The sequence below is a fragment of the Dama dama genome, chromosome 8 (genome assembly GCF_033118175.1).
Source record: "Dama dama isolate Ldn47 chromosome 8, ASM3311817v1, whole genome shotgun sequence".
Taxonomy (NCBI): domain Eukaryota; kingdom Metazoa; phylum Chordata; class Mammalia; order Artiodactyla; family Cervidae; genus Dama; species Dama dama.
Genome location: NC_083688.1, coordinates 10,353,862 through 10,373,717, shown reverse-complemented (window position 1 = coordinate 10,373,717; position 19,856 = coordinate 10,353,862). Strand labels below are relative to the sequence as shown.

Genomic DNA, 19,856 nt, shown 5'->3' with positions numbered 1-19,856 from the left:
CACATAAAGGTAAATGTTACTAGTATGTAACATGAATGTTACAGTTCAAGGAAATAGATCTCATCTTATTGACTGTCTTTACATAGAGCATTCTCTTTAGAAACTCTAGAGATTTCAAAATTTCAAGTTGTTAATCACTGATCAAAACGTATTAAATGCCCTAGACAGCAAAGGGGATTTTATAGACTATGGGGGAAAAGTCAATTTAAAATCAGCTGTTCTTGGTTTATCCTCAGCCGAGAACTTTTTTTACCTAGTCTTTTCTGACTTCGTTTGCTGAGATATGTAAATCGGGATGGGGGGATTGGGGTGGCGGGATGGAGGAGGACTTTATAGCATCACTTGTTAGCTAAGCACCAGAATGAATCCAAGCTTTCATCAATTCTATTCAAATTCCTGAATATTGATATTTTCCTAAAAGTTCCCAGCAAGATGCCCCAAAACTCAAATGATAAGGACAGTAGCCTCTTTGTTTACTGGAAGTAGAATTCTCTGTATACTGCCCTCCATAACCAACATCAGGGTTTATTTGAAAATAGTGACTCAATGACCCATCTGTTTCACAACCAAGAACTGTATCACTTGAGACTTCCCAGATGGTCAAGTGGTTAAGAAACCACCTGCCAATGCAGGGGACATGGGTTTGATCCCTAGTCTGGGAAGATCCCACACGGTGGGGTACAACTCAGCCTGTGTGCCACAACTATTGAGCCTGAGAGCCTAGAACCTGTGCTCTACAACAAGAGAAGCCATGGCAATGAGAAGCCCACACACCACAACTAGGTAATAGCCCCCGCTTGCTACAACTAGAGAAAGTTCACACACAGCAACAAAGACCCAGCCCAGCTATAAAAATAAACAAATAATTCTTCTTTAAAAAAGAAAAGAACTGTATCCCTTAAACCTAAATCACAAAAAGAAATAGTTACATACACACTTATTTTCCCTTGAATGCACTTAAGATGTTAAAAAGTAAAGTGATACTTTTTGGAATAATTTTTATCAAAATGGGTTAAATCTGAAAGAGTTTTCTGGTCAGCTTGGTTAGCCTTTTCTAAGCATTCTAGTAAATAAAAGTTTTACTTTTAGATTGATTTGTTACATTTTGGATGAAAATCACTGGGTATCTATCCTCTATGAAATGCTACATAATCTGGAAACCAGATGACTAGGCCAAATGTAAACAAAAGTTCTTCAGTTCTGTGTAAGCAATTTTGTTATTTTTAAAACTAGGCCTCAATTTCTCCTATCACTGACCTCTCATGTTTAAAAGCATGTCCTGGCTAAAACTTTTATAAGACTACGAAGCAAACCAATTTATTGCACATTACAGCTAACATCCACACTAGGACCTACTCTAAACTGAACACTCTTCATGGACTTTTAGCTGATATCAGCTTTTAGCAGAATCTGAATCTCCAAATGAACCTTAGTCCATATCAAAGTCTAGACACATTGAAAGCAACCACCATAAAGGTAAGCAAGCAAACATATATTCTAAGAAAGAATCGTGTTTACATAAAATGAGAACATGATAGCTTATGTTATGACATAAATCATATGACAATGAAGTCATCTCAGTGTCTTACTCTGAAAATTAGGTTTGCAATGTTTTTGCAAAGCTACAATGAAAATGACCTGACTTTTTAGCTACTATAATAGGAAAGCTCTAAACTAAACTGAACATGAACACTGAATATCAAAGGTATAATCTTCTATTTACCATACCCATAACAGAACACACAATGGGTTAAGAACATAGACTCTGAATTAAGACTGCCTGTGTGTTATTCCCAGTTCCACACTTCCTAGTGAAAGGCTCCACTCCTTTGTGCCTCAGTTTCCTCACCTAAAAAATAGGAATAACAAGAGACTCCTCATGTGGTTGTTGTGAGGCTGACATTAAGATAATATGAAGCTAAATTCAGAACAGTGTCTGGCACTTAAAAGAACTCAATCAAGCATAGCTATTATTATCAAACTCGAGACCAAGAAAAATGTACTTAGCAATGATAAAAATCAATTAAGTACATACTGAATGCCAACTATTAATACATATCCACTGCGGTGCCAGGCCCTGTAGCTAAAGAGAGCTGTACAATGCATGGTCGCTAGCCCCACAAAACTAACAGTGATCTCTCAGTTGGAATAACAAGGTCAAAAAGCATGAATTAATTACAGAATACAGAATAAAGTAAGTGCTAAGCTTGCGAATTCAAAAAGGAAAACAAAATGACAGTTAATATTTCTTAAACAATGTTGCAGGCCTGCTTCAAGCACTTTACATAAATTTCCTCATTTAATTCTCAGGATCCTATGAAGTAAAGACTGTTATTAACTCCATCTTATAGATGAGGAAACTGAAACAGAGAAGTACAGCAATATGCTTACATAGCTAGTTAGAAGCAGAACTAGGACTCAAACCCAGACAGTCTGACTCCTGAGCCCGCTCACTTAACTACTAAACTATAGTGGAGCAGGGGACTCAACCATTAATATTACCATTTATGGAATGTCTACTATGTGCCGGGCACTATACTAGGCACTTTCAAATATCCCATTTTACCAATAGCATTCATTTTACAGATGGGGTAACAGACAGAAAGGGGAACTGCTCCAGGCTAATGGTACAACACAGAGGAGCAAGAACTCTGTCACAGATCTGCTGAGCCTAACTCCCAGGCTCCTGTTGACTTCATTCTTTGAAAAGCAAGGGAAAGCTTAGTTACAAGGGGCAGGATTTAAGCACAACTCAAAGGATTTGTATAATTTAGGTGGCTTGCAAGGTAGGAAACGATTGAAGAAAGGAGAATAGAATGAGCAAAAACTTGCTGCACAAACCAGTGTTTAGGGATGTTAAGAAAAATAGCCTGCCTGGAGCAAAGGGTGATGAGTAGGAGAAAACATGGCTAATTTGGATTAAGATGACAAAGACAATGGAAGCAAAGTGGAATGCTAAGACCTGATGCAGCAGACAACAGCCAGCCACTGTAGGCTCTTGAGGAGGTAAGAGGGATTTTAGACACACTGCTGATAGCATTATTGAATGAACTAGAAAGGGAACGGAAACACTAGACTGTGCTGCTGGATACAGATGTTGAGATCATGAAGACTTCACAAAGGGGCAATGAAATAAACAGCAAAGGGACAATAGGGAAACAATTTTGAAAGAACAGCCCACAGGATTTCACACAACAGTCAATTTCAAAAGTTTAGCTGCTTTTAATTTTTTAGTAAACAAAATCATATCAAAATTAGCAACATTAAAGAACAGACATGCTGTTCTTTCATCTCTTCATAGATAACTTGGAGCCTGTTAGGTTATTTCCCTCTATCTGCCTAGACCCTTCGTTTCACAACAGGCGGAGTCAAGCATTTTTCTTCTGTTGCCCACACATACTGATAACAACCGTCTGTGCCAGGCAGTCAACCTTAGCTGTACCTATAACAACCCACACAGTGGCCTGCCGTATTTCAGCCTGACAGGCTCAGCAATTCCAAACCCACAAATGCAGCTAAAAAGTTGAGAAAAAAGAATAAGCTATTCTCTCATATTTTCAATAAGTACAGGTCCTTGCAGGACTATATGGATGTGGGCATATGTCTGGAGCGGGGTGGAGGGGGAGTGTCACATCTAGACTATATACTTAGGTCCACTGGCCAAGTTTGGGGGATGGGTACCAGTCTGATAACTGGGTAGAGGCAATGTCACCCTACCAATTTCCATTTCCCAGAGCCTCACTAAACAATCCCAAAGGGAAAATTCCAACTCACACTGCCAAGGGTCATAAGATGTGGTAGGAGCCACATAGCACAAGGTAAATGAGGCAGGAAGAGTTCCAAAATGGTGGAAAAACCTCATTCATTCAAATCTACTAAATACAATTTACTGAGCATCAAAACCCTAAATAATATGAGCCCTGGCTATCTCCACGGCCTCTTTTCCTACTACGCTCCCTTCTCTAACTGCAGTCCAGACACATTAGTCTCCCTGCCATTCTGGAAGGCACTGAGGTCTTTGCTCTTGCAATTTCCTCTGCCTAGAATGCCTTCCCTCAGTTACTTACATGGCTCTCTCCCTCACTTCATTCAGATGTCTACTCAGAGAGGCCCTCCTTGACCATCTGGTGTAAGATAAATAGCGCTTCTTCCTCGGGTTACTTTGTGTCTCCTTATCCTGCTTTATTTTTTCTCCATAGCATTTATTACTTCTCCATATTAGTTATATATGTGTATGTATGCATATGTATGTATATACACACATTCATACACATATATATACACACACACACACTATCAGGGCAGGGTTTTGTCTATCTTGCTCATCACTCCATCCCCAGTTAATAGCAGGTCCTCAAAGAATACTTACTGAACAGCGAATGAGTGAATCTATCATATGGATAGATCTGAGGTAAGTACTAGAAATATAAAGATAAATAAGTCAGGTCTCATTTCTTTAAAGGAACTAACAATCTAGCAGGAGAGGTAGACAAACCACAAGAGGAGAAAGGTCCACAGCTCAGGTATTCCCCATAGCATCTTATGAAGAGTAAAAAAAAAAAAAAGTCACTTCTAACCTGCTGAAGTGTTAACTGCTACAAAACTGTAATATTAGTTAAAAACTATAAAAAGGCTAAATGTTGGTCATAAGAGACAGATATGGTTTCAAATTTCTTAGCCTGTTTCCTAACCCATAAAAAGAAATAATACTGGTCATTACTTCACAGGGTTGTTACAAAATCAAGTTACATGATGCCTGTAAAGCACTTACATCGCCTCGCACACAGTAGGCATCAAAAGTGTTAGCTATTAATGTTATTAGTGGCTGAATCCAACTATTACTTGAGCCTGATGCCTAACCAAGAGCTAAATCTTATGAATTCTACTGCCAAAGACACCTCTCCTATCCTTTCTTTCTTTTCATTTTCAGTTTCTAACTGGTGTCTCTGATTCCAGCCTCTCCCTTCCAACTCGACTTACACATTCCTATAGAATTAAATCCAAACCTATGAGGTTAGCACTTAAGGCCCTTCATATCTGGGTCCCAACTTAACCTTTCCAAGCCTACTTTGCACTACTTTCTAGAATCCACCACATTAGCCAAATTAAACCACTCTACTTTTCTATACACAGCACACGCTTTCCCCCTACCATGCCTTGTTCATTTAATTCCCTCTTTAAAATGCCCTTCTCTTATTTATTGTAAAAAGTTCAAATCCGTTCCACCATCTTTCCAGCCAGACCTAACTCAAATGCCATAATGCCTTCCCTGGTCCCTCCCAAATGAAAAAGATGTCTCTCCTGAATACCTATAACTTTATTTTATCTCTTCTATAGCACCAAACCCTTTCAGTTGCTATGTACGCCACAGGCTCCCTGCCAGTTCTTACACACAGTACATGCATGATACTCAAATAAATGCATACAGAATGAACATTTCACAAATAGACATTAAAATTAGATTTGGTCTCAACAATAAATCTTTGGCTTTGAATCAGAATTTTCTGATCTAGCCTGTATTACAGTTACCTCACAAAAGGAAACTGGAACACAAAGTACTATACTTCCTAACTAGTGGTCATATATTTTTAAAATATTTTTATTTTTTGGCTGCATCATGCAGCATGTGGGATCTTAGTTCCCCAACCAGGATTGAACCCGTGCCCCATGCAGTGGAAGCATGGAGTCTTAACTTCCCTGGACCACCAGGAAAGTCCCACCAGTGGTCATATAAATTTTTGTTTCAAATTTTTGGATTTCACAGATCACATAGTCTTCTTTCCACTTCCAAGGAGCCAAGACTCAAATGATTTCCATCAGAAATTTTCCCTCTCTCAAATTCTACATTATATATTAAATTTAAAAGCTAAGTGGTATTTTTTTCTTTAAAATATAGAACATAATTGTGATTCAGGACCAATTAGTTCTACCCATTAACAGGGTACAGCCAAGCTCACAAAAACACAATAATAAACAACACGGATGATGATACCATTCCTTCCAAGTATTTGCTGCTGCTGCTGCTGACCTCCTGTTTATAAGGCTCTGAGCTGATTTTCAGGCACAAGATTTAACACATTCATCTACAGTCTCATTTAGATCCTAACAGTGGGGAGGCAGTTTTAAGACAAGCAAAGACATTCCGAAATCCACCACCAGCTCTACCATGTCTTACTTGCTATGTGACTGTGGCCATGTCCCTGAGCTTCTGTGTATCATGCTTGTTGAAAAGAGTAACTAGACGGGGAAGGAAAACAAAAGACTCATCAGCTTGAAATCCAAAAACACGCAAATCTTCTGCTACAAAAGACAAAATACTGTAAACTGAAGTGTCTTTGGTGAATTCTTTTTATTAAAGTAGAAGTCATCAGATCCCTTGAATACAAGTCATTGTAACTGACTTCCAAACATTACAGGAAGAACTGTATTAAAGTCACCAAAACACATGCATTCTCCAGTCTGCTTAATTGAAAGCAGCTGACTTTCAAGAAGCTGAGCAGAATGTAAAGTCTAAACCGGTAAACAACTCCCGATCCAAACTGGTCAAAGAGAAGTGGGTGGAGGGAAGCAGATGACAGGAAAAACTCGGCTGACCGCTGCATCAGGTCGACTCACTCACTGCTCTGGAGCAGACAAACACACCCTCCCACCCTGGGGCTGTCAGGACGGCTGTCTTAGCCCCAAAACACCTTAAGGGCAGAACTCCTGAGAAGAAACTCGAGCTTCAGTTGAGGCTCCGGACCCTCAGGCTGCCTGGGCCTGGCAGATTCGCGGATGGCAGCCCACCGTATCCAGAGCGGAGCGCCCGAGATGGCCTCAGGTGTGGCTTTGGCCGTAGCCCCGGCTGGACCCTGCGGTCCCGGCAGCCTTGTCAGGACGGCCCCCGCCCCCCAGCCGCCGCGGTACCCCGGCTCACTGGCTTGGCTGATCCGCTGGATGTTGCCGCTGCACGTCTGGATGATGCTGTTGAAGTCCCGAAGCGGGGGCCCCGAGGCCCCCGGGTTCCGGTACATGTCTAAGGGACCGTAGGACATGACGAGGAGCAGACACCGACTCGGCTCCTACCGGAAACAGCCGCCAGACCCGACCCGCAAGCTGACAGGGAAACCGGGAAGAGAAAGGGCGGGGACGGGATGAAGCTGCGTGCGCACCAGCCCCGCCCCCTCGCGGCGCGCCCGCGTCGGCCCCGGTTCGACCCGCCCCGCATTTGCGCAGGCGCCGCTGGACCTGGTGGCTGAAAGGTAGCTTAGAGACGCGACGCCCTGGAGCTTGAGAGGCGGAGCGATGACGTCATGCCGTTGGGACTTGGATGGGAGAATGTGGGGTGGCGGTGTTGTTTATTGTCAGGGCGCGGCGACAGAAGGCAAGAATTTTTCGATTAGCATAAAATTGTACCAGATGATCTCAACTCTAACATCCTATCCTGTTCTATTCTGAGAACCCAGGCCCAAATATGGAGAATTCGACAACCTTGAAACCCAGATCCGTAACCGAACTCCTGAGATGCCTCACTCTGTTTTCATCCCCTAGGGCTTTGGGAGGATTTTTGAAGCACTTTTATGGTTTACAAATCACTTTCATTTCTCCCTCCACCCCTTTTCTAGTCTGAGTGCTTAGTCGCTCAATCGTGTCCTACTCTTTGCGACCCTGTGGGCTGTAGCCCGCCAGGTTCCTCTGTCTATAGAAGTTTCCAGGCAGGAATATTGGAGTGGGTTGCCATTTCCTTCTCCAGGGGATCTTTCCCCACCCAGGGATCGAACCAGCGTCTCTTGTGTGTCCTGCATTGGCAGGCGGATACTTGATCAGTGCGCCACCTGGGAAGCCTAACAATAAAATAATAATAATGAAAAGATTTTTTAAGCACGTATTAGGTGTGACCCCCCCCCCCCCACACACACACACACACACACTGCAGTTCAGTTGTTCGTAAGCTGTTTCACGCCAAGGGACGATGTCCTAACTATTCTTACCTTCAGACTAGATAACGGACAATCGATTTTTAAATGTTGAAGTAAAGTAACAACAATACTTTTGGCCACCTCATGCGAAGAGCTGACTCATTGGAAAAGACCCTGATGCTGGGAGGGATTGGGGGCAGGAGAAGAAGGGGACAACAGAGGATAAGATGGCTGGATGGCATCACCAACTCGATGGGCATGAGTTTGAGGAAACTCCGGGAGTTGGTGATGGACAGGGAAGCCTGGCATGCTGCGATTCATGGGGTCGCAAAGAGTCGGACACGACTGAGCGACTGAACTGAACTGAACTGAAAGTAACAACAGAACAAGCATCATCATTTTCCCTATTTCAGGTGAGAAAGTTAATGCCACAGAGGTTAATTTGCTTTTCTGAGATTTGATTGCAAAACTCAAGCACTAAGCTAATCATATTGTCATCTTGCTATGTCCTTAAAATGCATTCTCATATTACCAAATTCATTCTCCATCTAAATCCCCTCCAAATAGCTTCTTCATCTATATCCCAAACTAGGATTTCTTGGAGAACTAGATTCTCAAATTTTTAAAATCATTCCCTTAAGTAACTTGTAATGTATGACCTCAGTGTTTCCACAGAAGACTGCATTTTGTGAGCTTATGGTAAATGGAAAGACAAGGGTAGATTTTGCTTTGGGAGGAGATCAAGATAGACAGAAGTGAGGGGAAGCTGGCAGTGTTTGTTTTCCATTTTCTCCACCCCACTTCACCCCAGTCTGCTTTGCAGTCTCTGGGGAATGACCAAGAGAGGAAGCTGCTTGCCTAGGTGGGAGGGGGCCCTTAATGGGTGAATGAGCCTGCATTCAGCCTTAGAGCTTTTATAAGCAAATCTGTCTCTATTTTTTGTTGAAGCATTTATAAGAGCATTTTTTTTTTCTCTTTAGAGAAGGACAGATGACATTTGGGGGCTTTCATTCTGGTTTTTAAAACCATTTCTTTTTTTTTTTTAGAATCCTTAGTTTTATATGTTTGCCGGCTAAGTCGCTTCAGTTTTGTCTGACTCTTTGCAACCCTGTGTCTCTTCTGTCTCCTACATTGGCAGATGGGTTCTTTACCACTAGCACCAACTGGGAAGTCCATAATTTTATATATCTTGCCGACAAAGGTCCATATAGTCAAAGCTATGGTTTTTCCAGTAGTCAGATGTGGATGTAAAAGTTAGACCATAAAGAAGGCTGAGCTAAAGAATTGATGGTTTTGAGTTGTGGTGCTGGAGAAGACTCTTTAAAGTCCCTTGGACAGCAAGGAGATCAAACCAGTCACTCCTAAAGGAAATCAACCCTGAATATTCATTGGAAGGACTGATGCTGAAGCTGAAGCTCCAATACTTTGGCCACCTGACATGAAGAGCCAACTCATTGGAAAAGACCCTGATGCTGGGAAGGACTGAGGGCAAGAGAAGGGGGTGACAGAGGATGAGATGGTTGGATGGCATCACCTACTCAATGAACATGAGTTTGAGCAAACTCCAGGAGATAGTGAAGGACAGGGAAGCCTAGTGTGCTGCAGTCCGTGGGATCACAGAGTTGGACACAACTTAGCACCTAAACAACAACGGTAGTATTGTATGGGCTTCCCAGGTGGCACTAGTGGTAAAGAACCCCATGCCAATGCAGGAGACCTAAGAGATGCCAGTTCAATCCCTAGGTGGGGAAGATCCCCTGGAGGACGGCATGGCAACCCACTCCAGTATTCTTGCCTGGAGAATCCCATGGACAGAGGAGTCTGGCGAGCTACAGTCCATAGGGTCACAAAAAGCTGGACATGACTGAATCGACTTAGCACACAGCACACATAGTAGAGTAAATCAGTATTCTTGTCTGGGAGATTCCGTAGACAGAGGAGCCTGGCTGGCTACAGTCCATGACAAGAGTTGTACATGCCTTAGCAACTGAAACACCACCATAGTAAATCATGTACATTGTACTTTTTACCTAGAAAGTAGTCTTGGGAATGTTTTCATTTACATTTGACTGTTTAATGAAGTGAAGTTCAGTAAAGATTTTCATCCTGGTTTCAGCAAAAATGGTGGTTGTTATTGTTGGTTTTTCTTCAACTAAAATAAAAAGTGGTTTTCCATTTGTGCCGTGGCTATCTTGTGCTGTCACTTGTAGAAATACATTTGTGCCTTGCAAATACTAGATGTCAAATGAGTATATATTGAATTTATACATGAATAATAAATAATAATTTCTTAAATGCCTATTAAGGCAATGTGAACACATTTTACAAAGTTATTGGTAATTCCTAAGATGAAACCTATCTGACAGAGACCACCTATGGTCTGACAGATTTATTAACTTAATGCTGCAAAAGGGACTACAAACTAGAGGAATTGTGAGGCGTCTCACCAAGCACAGGGAGAGAGAATTATTCTAGAATTTTGAAGGATGGACTGTAGGTAAAATTTAAAAGAAGCAGTGTTTTTGATAGCCGCAAAACATACCAGGCTATGTGTAAAGGGATTATCATCGGGCCTGAGCTAACAAGAGGACTCAGAATCCTGTTTCCTTGGAAACTAACAACGTGAAGATAAATGTGGAATGCTGTATCTAGAAACCCCTTATCTGAAGCTCTGCACCTGGGTTGGAAATTGAGGCTGCTTCTCTGTGTCAAAGTCACTCAGATGCTCCAGGCAAGGGTGGAATATTCTGGTCTTACTGATATTTCAAATAGCAAATTTTCTGAAAAAGCACTGCTTTTAGAAAATGAGATTTCTCAGCATTATGTCTTTTTTGCTAATTGACAAAAACAGTTTTTCTTGGTTTAAACCCATCAAGGTGAGATTAGCTCCTTGGTAACAGATGAAGAAACTGGTGTTCTCTAGAGGTCTGGATGCTTGCCCACAGTCATGCAGCTATTAAATTGCAGAGCCATGATTCATGCATATTCTATGACCCAGTAATTCTACTAACTATATACTCAACAGGTATGCATCCATATGTGTTCCAAAAACCAAGTATAAGGAAGTTCATACCAGCATTTTTTTATGACTAAGCAGAATTCATCTGTATTAATTTTTATTGTGTTATTATTAACATACAATAGAATGCACAGATATTACATGTTCATTTCAATGAATTTTGACATTTGTATATACCCACATACTGTGTTAGTTGCTCAGTCATGTCCAACTCTTTGTGACCCCGTGGACTGTAACCTGCCAGGCTCCTCTGTTCATGGAAATTTCCACGCAAGAACAATGAGTGGGTTGCCATTTCCTTCTCCAGGGAATCTTCCCAACCCAGGGATCAAACCGGTGTCTCCTGCATTGCAAGCAGATTCTTTTCCATCTGAGCCACCAGCCACCAGGGAAGCCCATACACCCACATAACCACCACCCAAACTGAGAAATACAACATTTTCATTGTTATCAAAGAAAGTTTCTTCAAACTGTGGTCCTTTTTTTGTGGCAGTGGAGGGGCTACACTGTTGCTGCACTTGGGCTTTCTCTAGTTGTGGTGATCTGGAGCTGTTCTCTAGTTGAGATGCTTGGGCTTCTCAATGTGGTGTTTTCTCTTGTTGCAGAGCATGGGCTCTAGGGCACATGGACTTCAGTCATTAGTTAGGGTTGGGGACTCAGTAGTTGTGGTACATGGGTTTGCCCCTGGGCATGTGGGATTTTAGCTCCTGGACCAGGAGACCCGGGACTGAACCTGTGTCCCCTGTATTGGCAGGTGGGTTCTTAAACACTGGACCACCAGGGAAGTCCCATCTGTGCTCCATTCTAATCAATTTCCCTCATTCCCAGAAATCACTTTCTGATTATTATCATTACAGATTGGTTTTGTCTATTCTCAGGCTTCATCAAGAAGGGATCATACTTTATGTTTTTGTTTTTTGATCATACTTTATGTATTCTTTAGTGTTGGCTTATTTCAATTAATATGCTTCTGAGATATTTCCATGATGTTGCATATGTCAGTGGGTTAGTCTTTTTTATTGCTAGTAGTATTTTATCACATGATTTTACTACAATTTGATTATCCATTCCCTTATTGATGAACATTGGAGTTGTTTCCAGTTCAAAGCTATTATGAAGAAGGCCAGAGAAGCATTTATTTTTTTTAGATATATTTCTTTTTTATTTTTTAAATTGTGAAAATATGATAACACATTTACAGGAGAGTTGGAAAATACATAACAAGGTTACATATAGTTCTATTTATATTACAGTTATTTTTAAAGTAGATAAATTAATTTTTTGGTTGGAGCTTCAATATCAAATTCTCAAAAATTAATAGAATGAATATACAGAGAAGTTGAAGGATATAGTAGACCTGCAAAGTACTATGAACCAATTCAACATAATTAAGATTTATACGATTTTCATGCAATGATAGGATACAAATTTTATTCAAGTTCTCATACATTATAAACTAGGAGACACTGGAACATATCTAGGGACATAAAACAAGGTGCAAAAATTTCATGGTCAAAAGGCATTGAAATCGTATAGAATCTGTTCTCTTATCACTGTGGAATTATGTTAGAAATCAATATCAAAAGACATTTGAAAATAATTTTCAAGTGCAATGTGACATTTACCAAGAGAGATCTTTGACTTAGCCTTGGAAAGCCTCACTAAAGTTAGAAGACTGAAAAAATGCAGAGGGTGATTGCAGAGAAGAGAGCATTTTAAAGGAGATATTAATATCAAAATGAGAAATTAATATCAAAGATACTTTTAAAATCTCATGTATTTGGAAATTAAATGTCCGTTTTTAAATGATGGCTGTATCTAAGTCATAACAAGGAAAATTAGAAAATATTTGCAAAGAATAAAAATGAAGAAAGAATTTACCAGTTTGTTGTACACAGCTGAAGCTGCTCAATACAATTAAATACAATGTGGAGTCTTGAATAAGATATGAAAACAAATAATGCACACTAGCATAAAATTTTGTGAAATTTGAACAAAATCAATACTGTAGTTAATAATACTATTCAGTTCAGTCGCTCAGTCGTCTCTGACTCTTTGCAACCCCATGAACTGCAGCACTCCAGGCCTCCCTGTCCATCACCAACTCCCAGAGTCCACCCAAACCTATGTCTATTGTGTTGGTGATGCCATCCAACCATCTCATCCTCTGTCATCCTCTTCTCCTCCTGCCTTCAATCTTTCCCAGCATCAGGGTCTTTTCCAATGAGTCAACTCTTCACATCAGGTGGCCAAAGTATTGGAGTTTCAGCTTCAGCATCAGTCCTTCCAATGAACACCCAGGACTGATCTTTAGGATGGACTGGTTGGATCTCCTTGCAGTCCAAGGGACTCTCAAGAGTCTTCTCCAACACCACAGTTCAAAAGCATCAATTCTTCCATGCTCAGCTTTCTTTATAGTCCAACTCTCACATCCATACATGACCACTGGAAAAACCATAGCCTTGACTACACAGAACTTTGTTGACAAAGTAATGTCTCTGCTTTTTAATATGCTGTCTAGGTTGGTCATAACTTTCCTTCCAAGGAGTAAGCATCTTTTAATTTCATGACTGTAATCACCATATGCAGTGATTTTGGAGCCCAAAAAAATAAAGTCAGCCACTGTTTCCACTGTTTCCCCATCTATTTTCCATGAAGTGATGGGACCTGATGCCATGATCTTAGTTTTCTGAATGTTGAGCTTTAAACCAACTTTTTCACTCTCCTCTTTCACTTTCATCAAGAGGCTCTTTAGTTCTTCTTCACTTTCTGCCATAAGGGTGGTGTCATCTGCATATCTGAGTTTATTGCTATTTCTCCCAGCAATCTTGATTCCAGCTTGTGCTTCCTCCAGCCTAGCGTTTCTCATGATGTACTCTGCACATAAGGGTGGCAATATACAGCCTTGATGTACTCCTTTTCCTATTTGGAACCAGTCTGTTGTTACATGTCTAGTTCTAACTGTTGCTTCCTGACCTGCAAATATTACTGTATCACATGTTAATTTCCTTTTTTTTTTTTTTTTAACAACATAATATTTCTTTATATTCTCAGAACTGGATTAGAAGTTTCAAGTTTCAATCCTCATTCAAAAATTTTTTTTAAAAAATCACTAAGATACCCCCCGGCTCGGGGTGCCTTCCTTCCCCATGGGGGGACAGCTCGCTTCTGACTTCGCCTTCTCGCCCCCGCTGGGCGGTGGAGGCGATGGGCCGGGAGGGTCAGAGCCGGTAAGTTAAAAAAAAAAAAAATCACTAAGATAATAAATTTTCTAGACTTTAAGCAGTAATACTAGATGCCAAAATACATGAAACTATATCAAAGTTTTGAGTGAATATAAATTAGAAATCTGGTATTTCTATTCATAGTATGTCAAACAAGTGGAATCAAATGGCAAAAATTCATAAGTTTTCTAAAATATATATATTATACATGACTATATATGTGTACATATTATACATACTAGTTCTGTATATATTATATACATGCATACAAAAGTTTTTCTACTACACTTAATAAAATCTTGGGAAAGAACAACAGTGATAAAAAAAAGAGGTGCAGAAATTGGAAAACATAAACTAAATGAAATGGGAGCACTGAATATGAAATAGGAAAAGTGAAACAACCAGATAAAAGCAAAAGATGATTATACAGTCCAGTTGTTTTTAAACGCGGTTGTTCACTAGAAACACGTCTGGAGCTTTGGAGGAAAAAAGCAATACCTGAGCATTTGTATTTCTCAAATAATTGCAAGATAATTCTGATATGCATCTGGATTTTTTAAAGTAATTATAGTTTTCCTATTAAATGGTAGTGTTAATGATATAGAATTCTATTGTTTTCTGTTGCAGAGCAGCATTTATGTCTACAAGTTCCATACTGGAAACAACCTAAATGTCCATCAGCAATAGGGTGGACAAATTGTAGTATCACAGAGCGTGAAAATTACTGGCCTATTACTATGTGAACAACATGCGTGATTTCGTCCAAACATAATGTCTGGCAAAAGAAGCAGACCAAAATGAGTACATTCTGTATTATCATCCTCTGCTGTTCCCTACTTGTTTTGCCTTCAGTCTTTCCCAGAATCAAGGTCTTTTCCAATGAGTTGGCTCTTTGCATTAGATGGCCAAAGTATTGGAGCTTCAGCTTCAGCATCAGTCCTTCCAATGAATATCCAGGGTTGATTTCCTTTAGGACTGACTGATTTGATCTCCTTGCAATCCAAGGGACTGTCAAGAGTCTTCTCCCTCACCACAGTTCAAAAACACCTATTCTTTGGGGCTCAGCCTTCTTTTATTGGACCATAAGGAACAATGAAGGACAAGGAAACCTGGCATGCTCCAATTCATGGGGTCACAAAGAGTTGTATACAACTTAGCGATTGAACAACAACAGCTTTCTTTATGGTCCAACTCTCACATCCATAATGAATACTGGAAAAACCATAACTTTGACTATATGAACATTTGTCAGCAAAGTAATGTCTCTGCTTTCTAATATGCTCTCTAGGTTTGTCATAGTTTTCCTCCCAAGGAGCAAGTGTCTTTTAATTTTGTGGCTGCAGTCACCATCTGCAGTGATTTTGGAGCCCAAGAAAATAATATCTGTCATTGCTTCCACTTTTTCCCTTTCTATTTGACTTGAAGTGATGGGACCACATATCAATGCACTCAATATGCCAGCAAATTTGGAAAACTCAGCAGTGACCACAGGACTGGAAAAGGTCAGTTTTCATTCCAGTCCCAAAGAAAGGCAATGCCAAAGAATGCTCAAACTACCGCACAATTGCACTCATCTCACATACTAGTAAAGTAATGCTCAAAATTCTCCAAGCCAGGCTTCAGCAATATGTGAGCTGTGAACTTCCAGATGTTCAAGCTGGTTTTAGAAAAGGCAGAGGAACCAGAGATCAAATTGCCAACATCCACTGGATCATCGAAAAAGCAAGAAAGTTCCAGAAAAATATCTATTTCTGCTTTATTGACTATGCCAAAGCCTTTGTCTGTGTGGATCACAATAAACTGTGGAAAATTCTGAAAGAGATGGGAATACCAGACCACCTGACCTGCCTCTTGAGAAATCTGTATGCAGGTCAGGAAGTCACAGTTAGAACTGAATATGGAACAACAGACTGGTTCCAAAGAGGAAAAGGAGCATGTCAAGGCTGTATATTGTCACCCTACTTATTTAACTTATATGCAGAGTACATCATGAGAAACGCTAGGCTGGAGGAAGCACAAGCTGGAATCAAGATTGCTGGGAGAAATATCAATAACCCCAGATATGCAGATGACACCACCCTTATGGCAGAAAGTGAAGAAGAACTAAAGAGCCTCTTGATGAAAGTGAAAGAGGAGAGTGAAAAAGTTGGTTTAAAGCTCAACATTCAGAAAACTAAGATCATGGCATCAGGTCCCATCACTTCATGGAAAATAGATGGGGAAACAGTGGAAACAGTGGCTGACTTTATTTTTCTGGGCTCCAAAATCACTGCATATGGTGATTACAGTCATGAAATTAAAAGATGCTTACTCCTTGGAAGGAAAGTTATGACCAACCTAGACAGCATATTAAAAAGCAGAGACATTACTTTGTCAACAAAGTTCTGTGTAGTCAAGGCTACGGTTTTTCCAGTGGTCATGTATGGATGTGAGAGTTGGACTATAAAGAAAGCTGAGCATGGAAGAATTGATGCTTTTGAACTGTGGTGTTGGAGAAGACTCTTGAGAGTCCCTTGGACTGCAAGGAGATCCAACCAGTCCATCCTAAAGATCAGTCCTGGGTGTTCATTGGAAGGACTGATGCTGAAGCTGAAACTCCAATACTTTGGCCACCTGATGTGAAGAGTTGACTCATTGGAAAAGACCCTGATGCTGGGAAAGATTGAAGGCAGGAGGAGAAGAGGATGACAGAGGATGAGATGGTTGGATGGCATCACCAACTCAATGGACATGGCTTTGGGTGGACTCTGGGAGTTGGTGATGGACAGGGAGGCCTGGAGTGCTGCGGTTCATGGGGTTGCAAAGAGTCAGAGACGACTGAGCGACTGAACTGAACTGATGGAACCAGACGCCATGATCTTAGTTTTTTGTTGAGTTTCAAGCCAGCTTTTTCACTCTCCTCTTTCACCCTCATCAAGAGGCTCTTTAGTTCCTCTTTACTTTCTGCCATTAAAGTCGTATCCTCTGCATAACTGAGGTTGATGATATTTCTCCCAGCAATCTTGATTCCAGTTTGTGATTCTTCCAGTGCAGCATTTTGCATGATGTACTCTGCATATAAGTTAAATAAGCAGGATGACAATATACAGCCTTGTCGTACTCCTTTCCCAATTTGAACCAGTCAGTTGTTCCATGTCCTGTTCTAACTGTTGCTTCTTGACCTGCCTACAGGTTTTTCAAGAGATGGAAGGTGATCTGTTACTCCCATCTCTAATAATTTTCCACCATTTGTTGTGATCCACACAGTCAAAGGCTTTAACACAGTCAATAAACCAGATGTTTTTCTGAAACTCCTTTGCTTTCTACATGATCCAACAAATGTTGGCAGTTTGATCACACAACTTCAGGCATGTTATGTACTAAGTCGTTTCAGTCATGTTCAACTCTTCATGACCCTATGGACTGTAACTCACCAGGCTCCTCTGTCCATGGGATTCTCCAGGCAAGAATACTGGAGTGGGTTGCCATGTTCTCCTCCAGGGGATCTTCCCGACCCAGAGATTGAACCTGGATCTCCTGCATTGCAGGTGAATTCCTTACCCACTGAGTCACCTGGGAAGCCCTCACAGCTCATACATCCATCAAAATCCTTTGATCTATACACTAAGAAGGGTAAATTTTACTATATGTAAATTATATCTTATTAAAGTTAAAAATGGCACTCTAAAGATCAATGAAATGAAGTTGCACACATGAGGTGGGTAATATGGAGTTGGGAAAAAAAAGACATATTAATTTTAGTTTTTGTGAATGTTCTGGTGACCTAAAAGTGATCTCGGAACCAAGTAAGTTTGGAAACAAAAACCAAGTGAACATACGTGTTCATTCTATTTTGTCACTGTTGTTTTCCCTCTCAAGAAACAGAAAATATAGATTCTGTGGGAGTCTTGCATAATAATAACTTACCAAATCTAGTGCATACTATGTGTCAAGCACTGTTCTAGAGACTTCTCAGTTAAGTTCAGTCACTCAGTTGTGTCTGACTCCTTGCAACCCCATGGACTGCAGCCCACCAGGCTTCCCTGTCCATCTCCAACTCCCAGAGCTTGCTCAAACTCATGTCCATTGAGTTGATGTTGCCATCCAACCATCTCATCCTCTGGTGTCCCCTTCTCCTCCTGCCTTTAATCTTTCCCAGTATGGGGGTCTTTTCCAGTGAGTCAGTTCTTCGCATCAGGGGGCCACAGTATTGGAGCTTCAGCTTCAGCATCAGTCCTTCCAATGAATATTCAGGACTGATTTCTTTTGGGTTTGACTGGTTGGATCTCCTTGCAGTACAAGGGACTCTGAAGAGTCTTCTCCAGCACCACAGTTCAAAAGTATCAGTTCTTCGGCACTCAGCTTTCTTTATGGTTCTACATAGATTATTTAATGTATGTAGGATCATACATACATAGTGTAGGAGACTTCCATATTCATTATTTAATCCTCATAGCAACCCTAAGTAGAGATAGAACTCAAACACAGGCAGCCCAACTTCAGAGCTAACCACAGCCTGACAGTCTCACTTTTCAAGTAGAGTTGATAATCTGCTTCAGTGCCAGTCTGACAAGCACTAGCAGGCTGAGTAGTTATTGGTTCCAGTCATAAGTAAGAAATATGAACTCCTTCCCCCCAAAAGCCAATTTTCATTCCTGCCTTCAAAACCCAGAGATTCACATAGTTGTTAGTCTTATAGATCAAAGGTCAATGTAGTAGCCAGCCTCCCAGATGGACCCCAGTGGTCTGCCTGCTGATTTGAACGCACCTGGGTAGTCTCATTCCACATTGAACAGTGTCAGTAATTTGTCGTCTGTAACCCATAGGGTATTGTAGAAATGTTGAGGTGTGACAGTCAGAGACAGGCCATGAGAGACATTGCAGCTTCTGCCTTGCTGTCTTGAATTTGGTTTGGTTCTAAAATCCATTCCCCATGTGGCAGTTTATATTTTTAAAAATTGCCACCACAGTAGTTTCCATCCTACATGCTCTTCTACTTTGTCACCCTCTCATCAGGAGAAGGGATCTATGTCTCCTCCCCTTGAGTCTAGGTGGACTTCTGCTTTGACTAATAAAATGCTGCAGAAGTGAGGTACTGTGACCTCAGAGGACAGGTCAGTAGATGAAACACAGCTTCAGATTTGTTCATTGGATCGCTTGTGCGATGGAGTCTTGAGCCACCATGGAAGAAGTCTGATTACCTAAAGGCCACCATGCTGGGGAAGGCCAAGCTATATATGGAGAGGCCCGTTATATAGGTGCTTCAGTCAGCATTACTAGACTTTATCATCTCAGTCCAGGCACTAGATACACAAATAAACAGAGCCTTCAGAGAGATGATTCCAGCTTCAATAAGTGTGTTTCAGCTTTTCAATCTGCCCAGCTGAGGACCCAGAAATTACGCAACAAAGACTAGTCATCCCCACGGTGCCCTGTCCAAATTCTTGATCAGCTGGGTCTGTGGGCATATTAAAATGGGTGTTTTAAAAAACTAAATTTTGGGAAGTTCTCTGGTGGTCCAGTGGTTAGGACTCACTGCTCTCATTGCCATGGCCCAGGTTCAATCCCCGGTCAGGAAAAAAAAGACCCACTAAATTTTGGGGTAATTTGTTGTGTAGGAATAATAACCGCAACACTACATACAGCTCCTGACAGTTTGGGCTTTCCCAAAAATGGCCCCTCCTCCAAGAATCTAGATGACGGTTATCTGAGGATTGTTACACTGCGGGTAACATA

General features: G+C 41.0%; 1 protein-coding gene across 1 annotated transcript in view; it reads right to left on the bottom strand.

The window, feature by feature from the left end:
• The window catches only part of STX12 (syntaxin 12), a 30,927-nt gene extending 23,783 nt beyond the window's left edge, over positions 1 to 7,144 (bottom strand). The window contains exon 1 of the mRNA XM_061148339.1: positions 6,917 to 7,144. Coding sequence (XP_061004322.1) covers positions 6,917 to 7,034 — 118 coding nt within the window. The 5' untranslated portion in view covers positions 7,035 to 7,144. The remainder of the gene's footprint in view (positions 1 to 6,916) is intronic.
• Between the last annotated feature and the right edge of the window lie 12,712 nt (positions 7,145 to 19,856).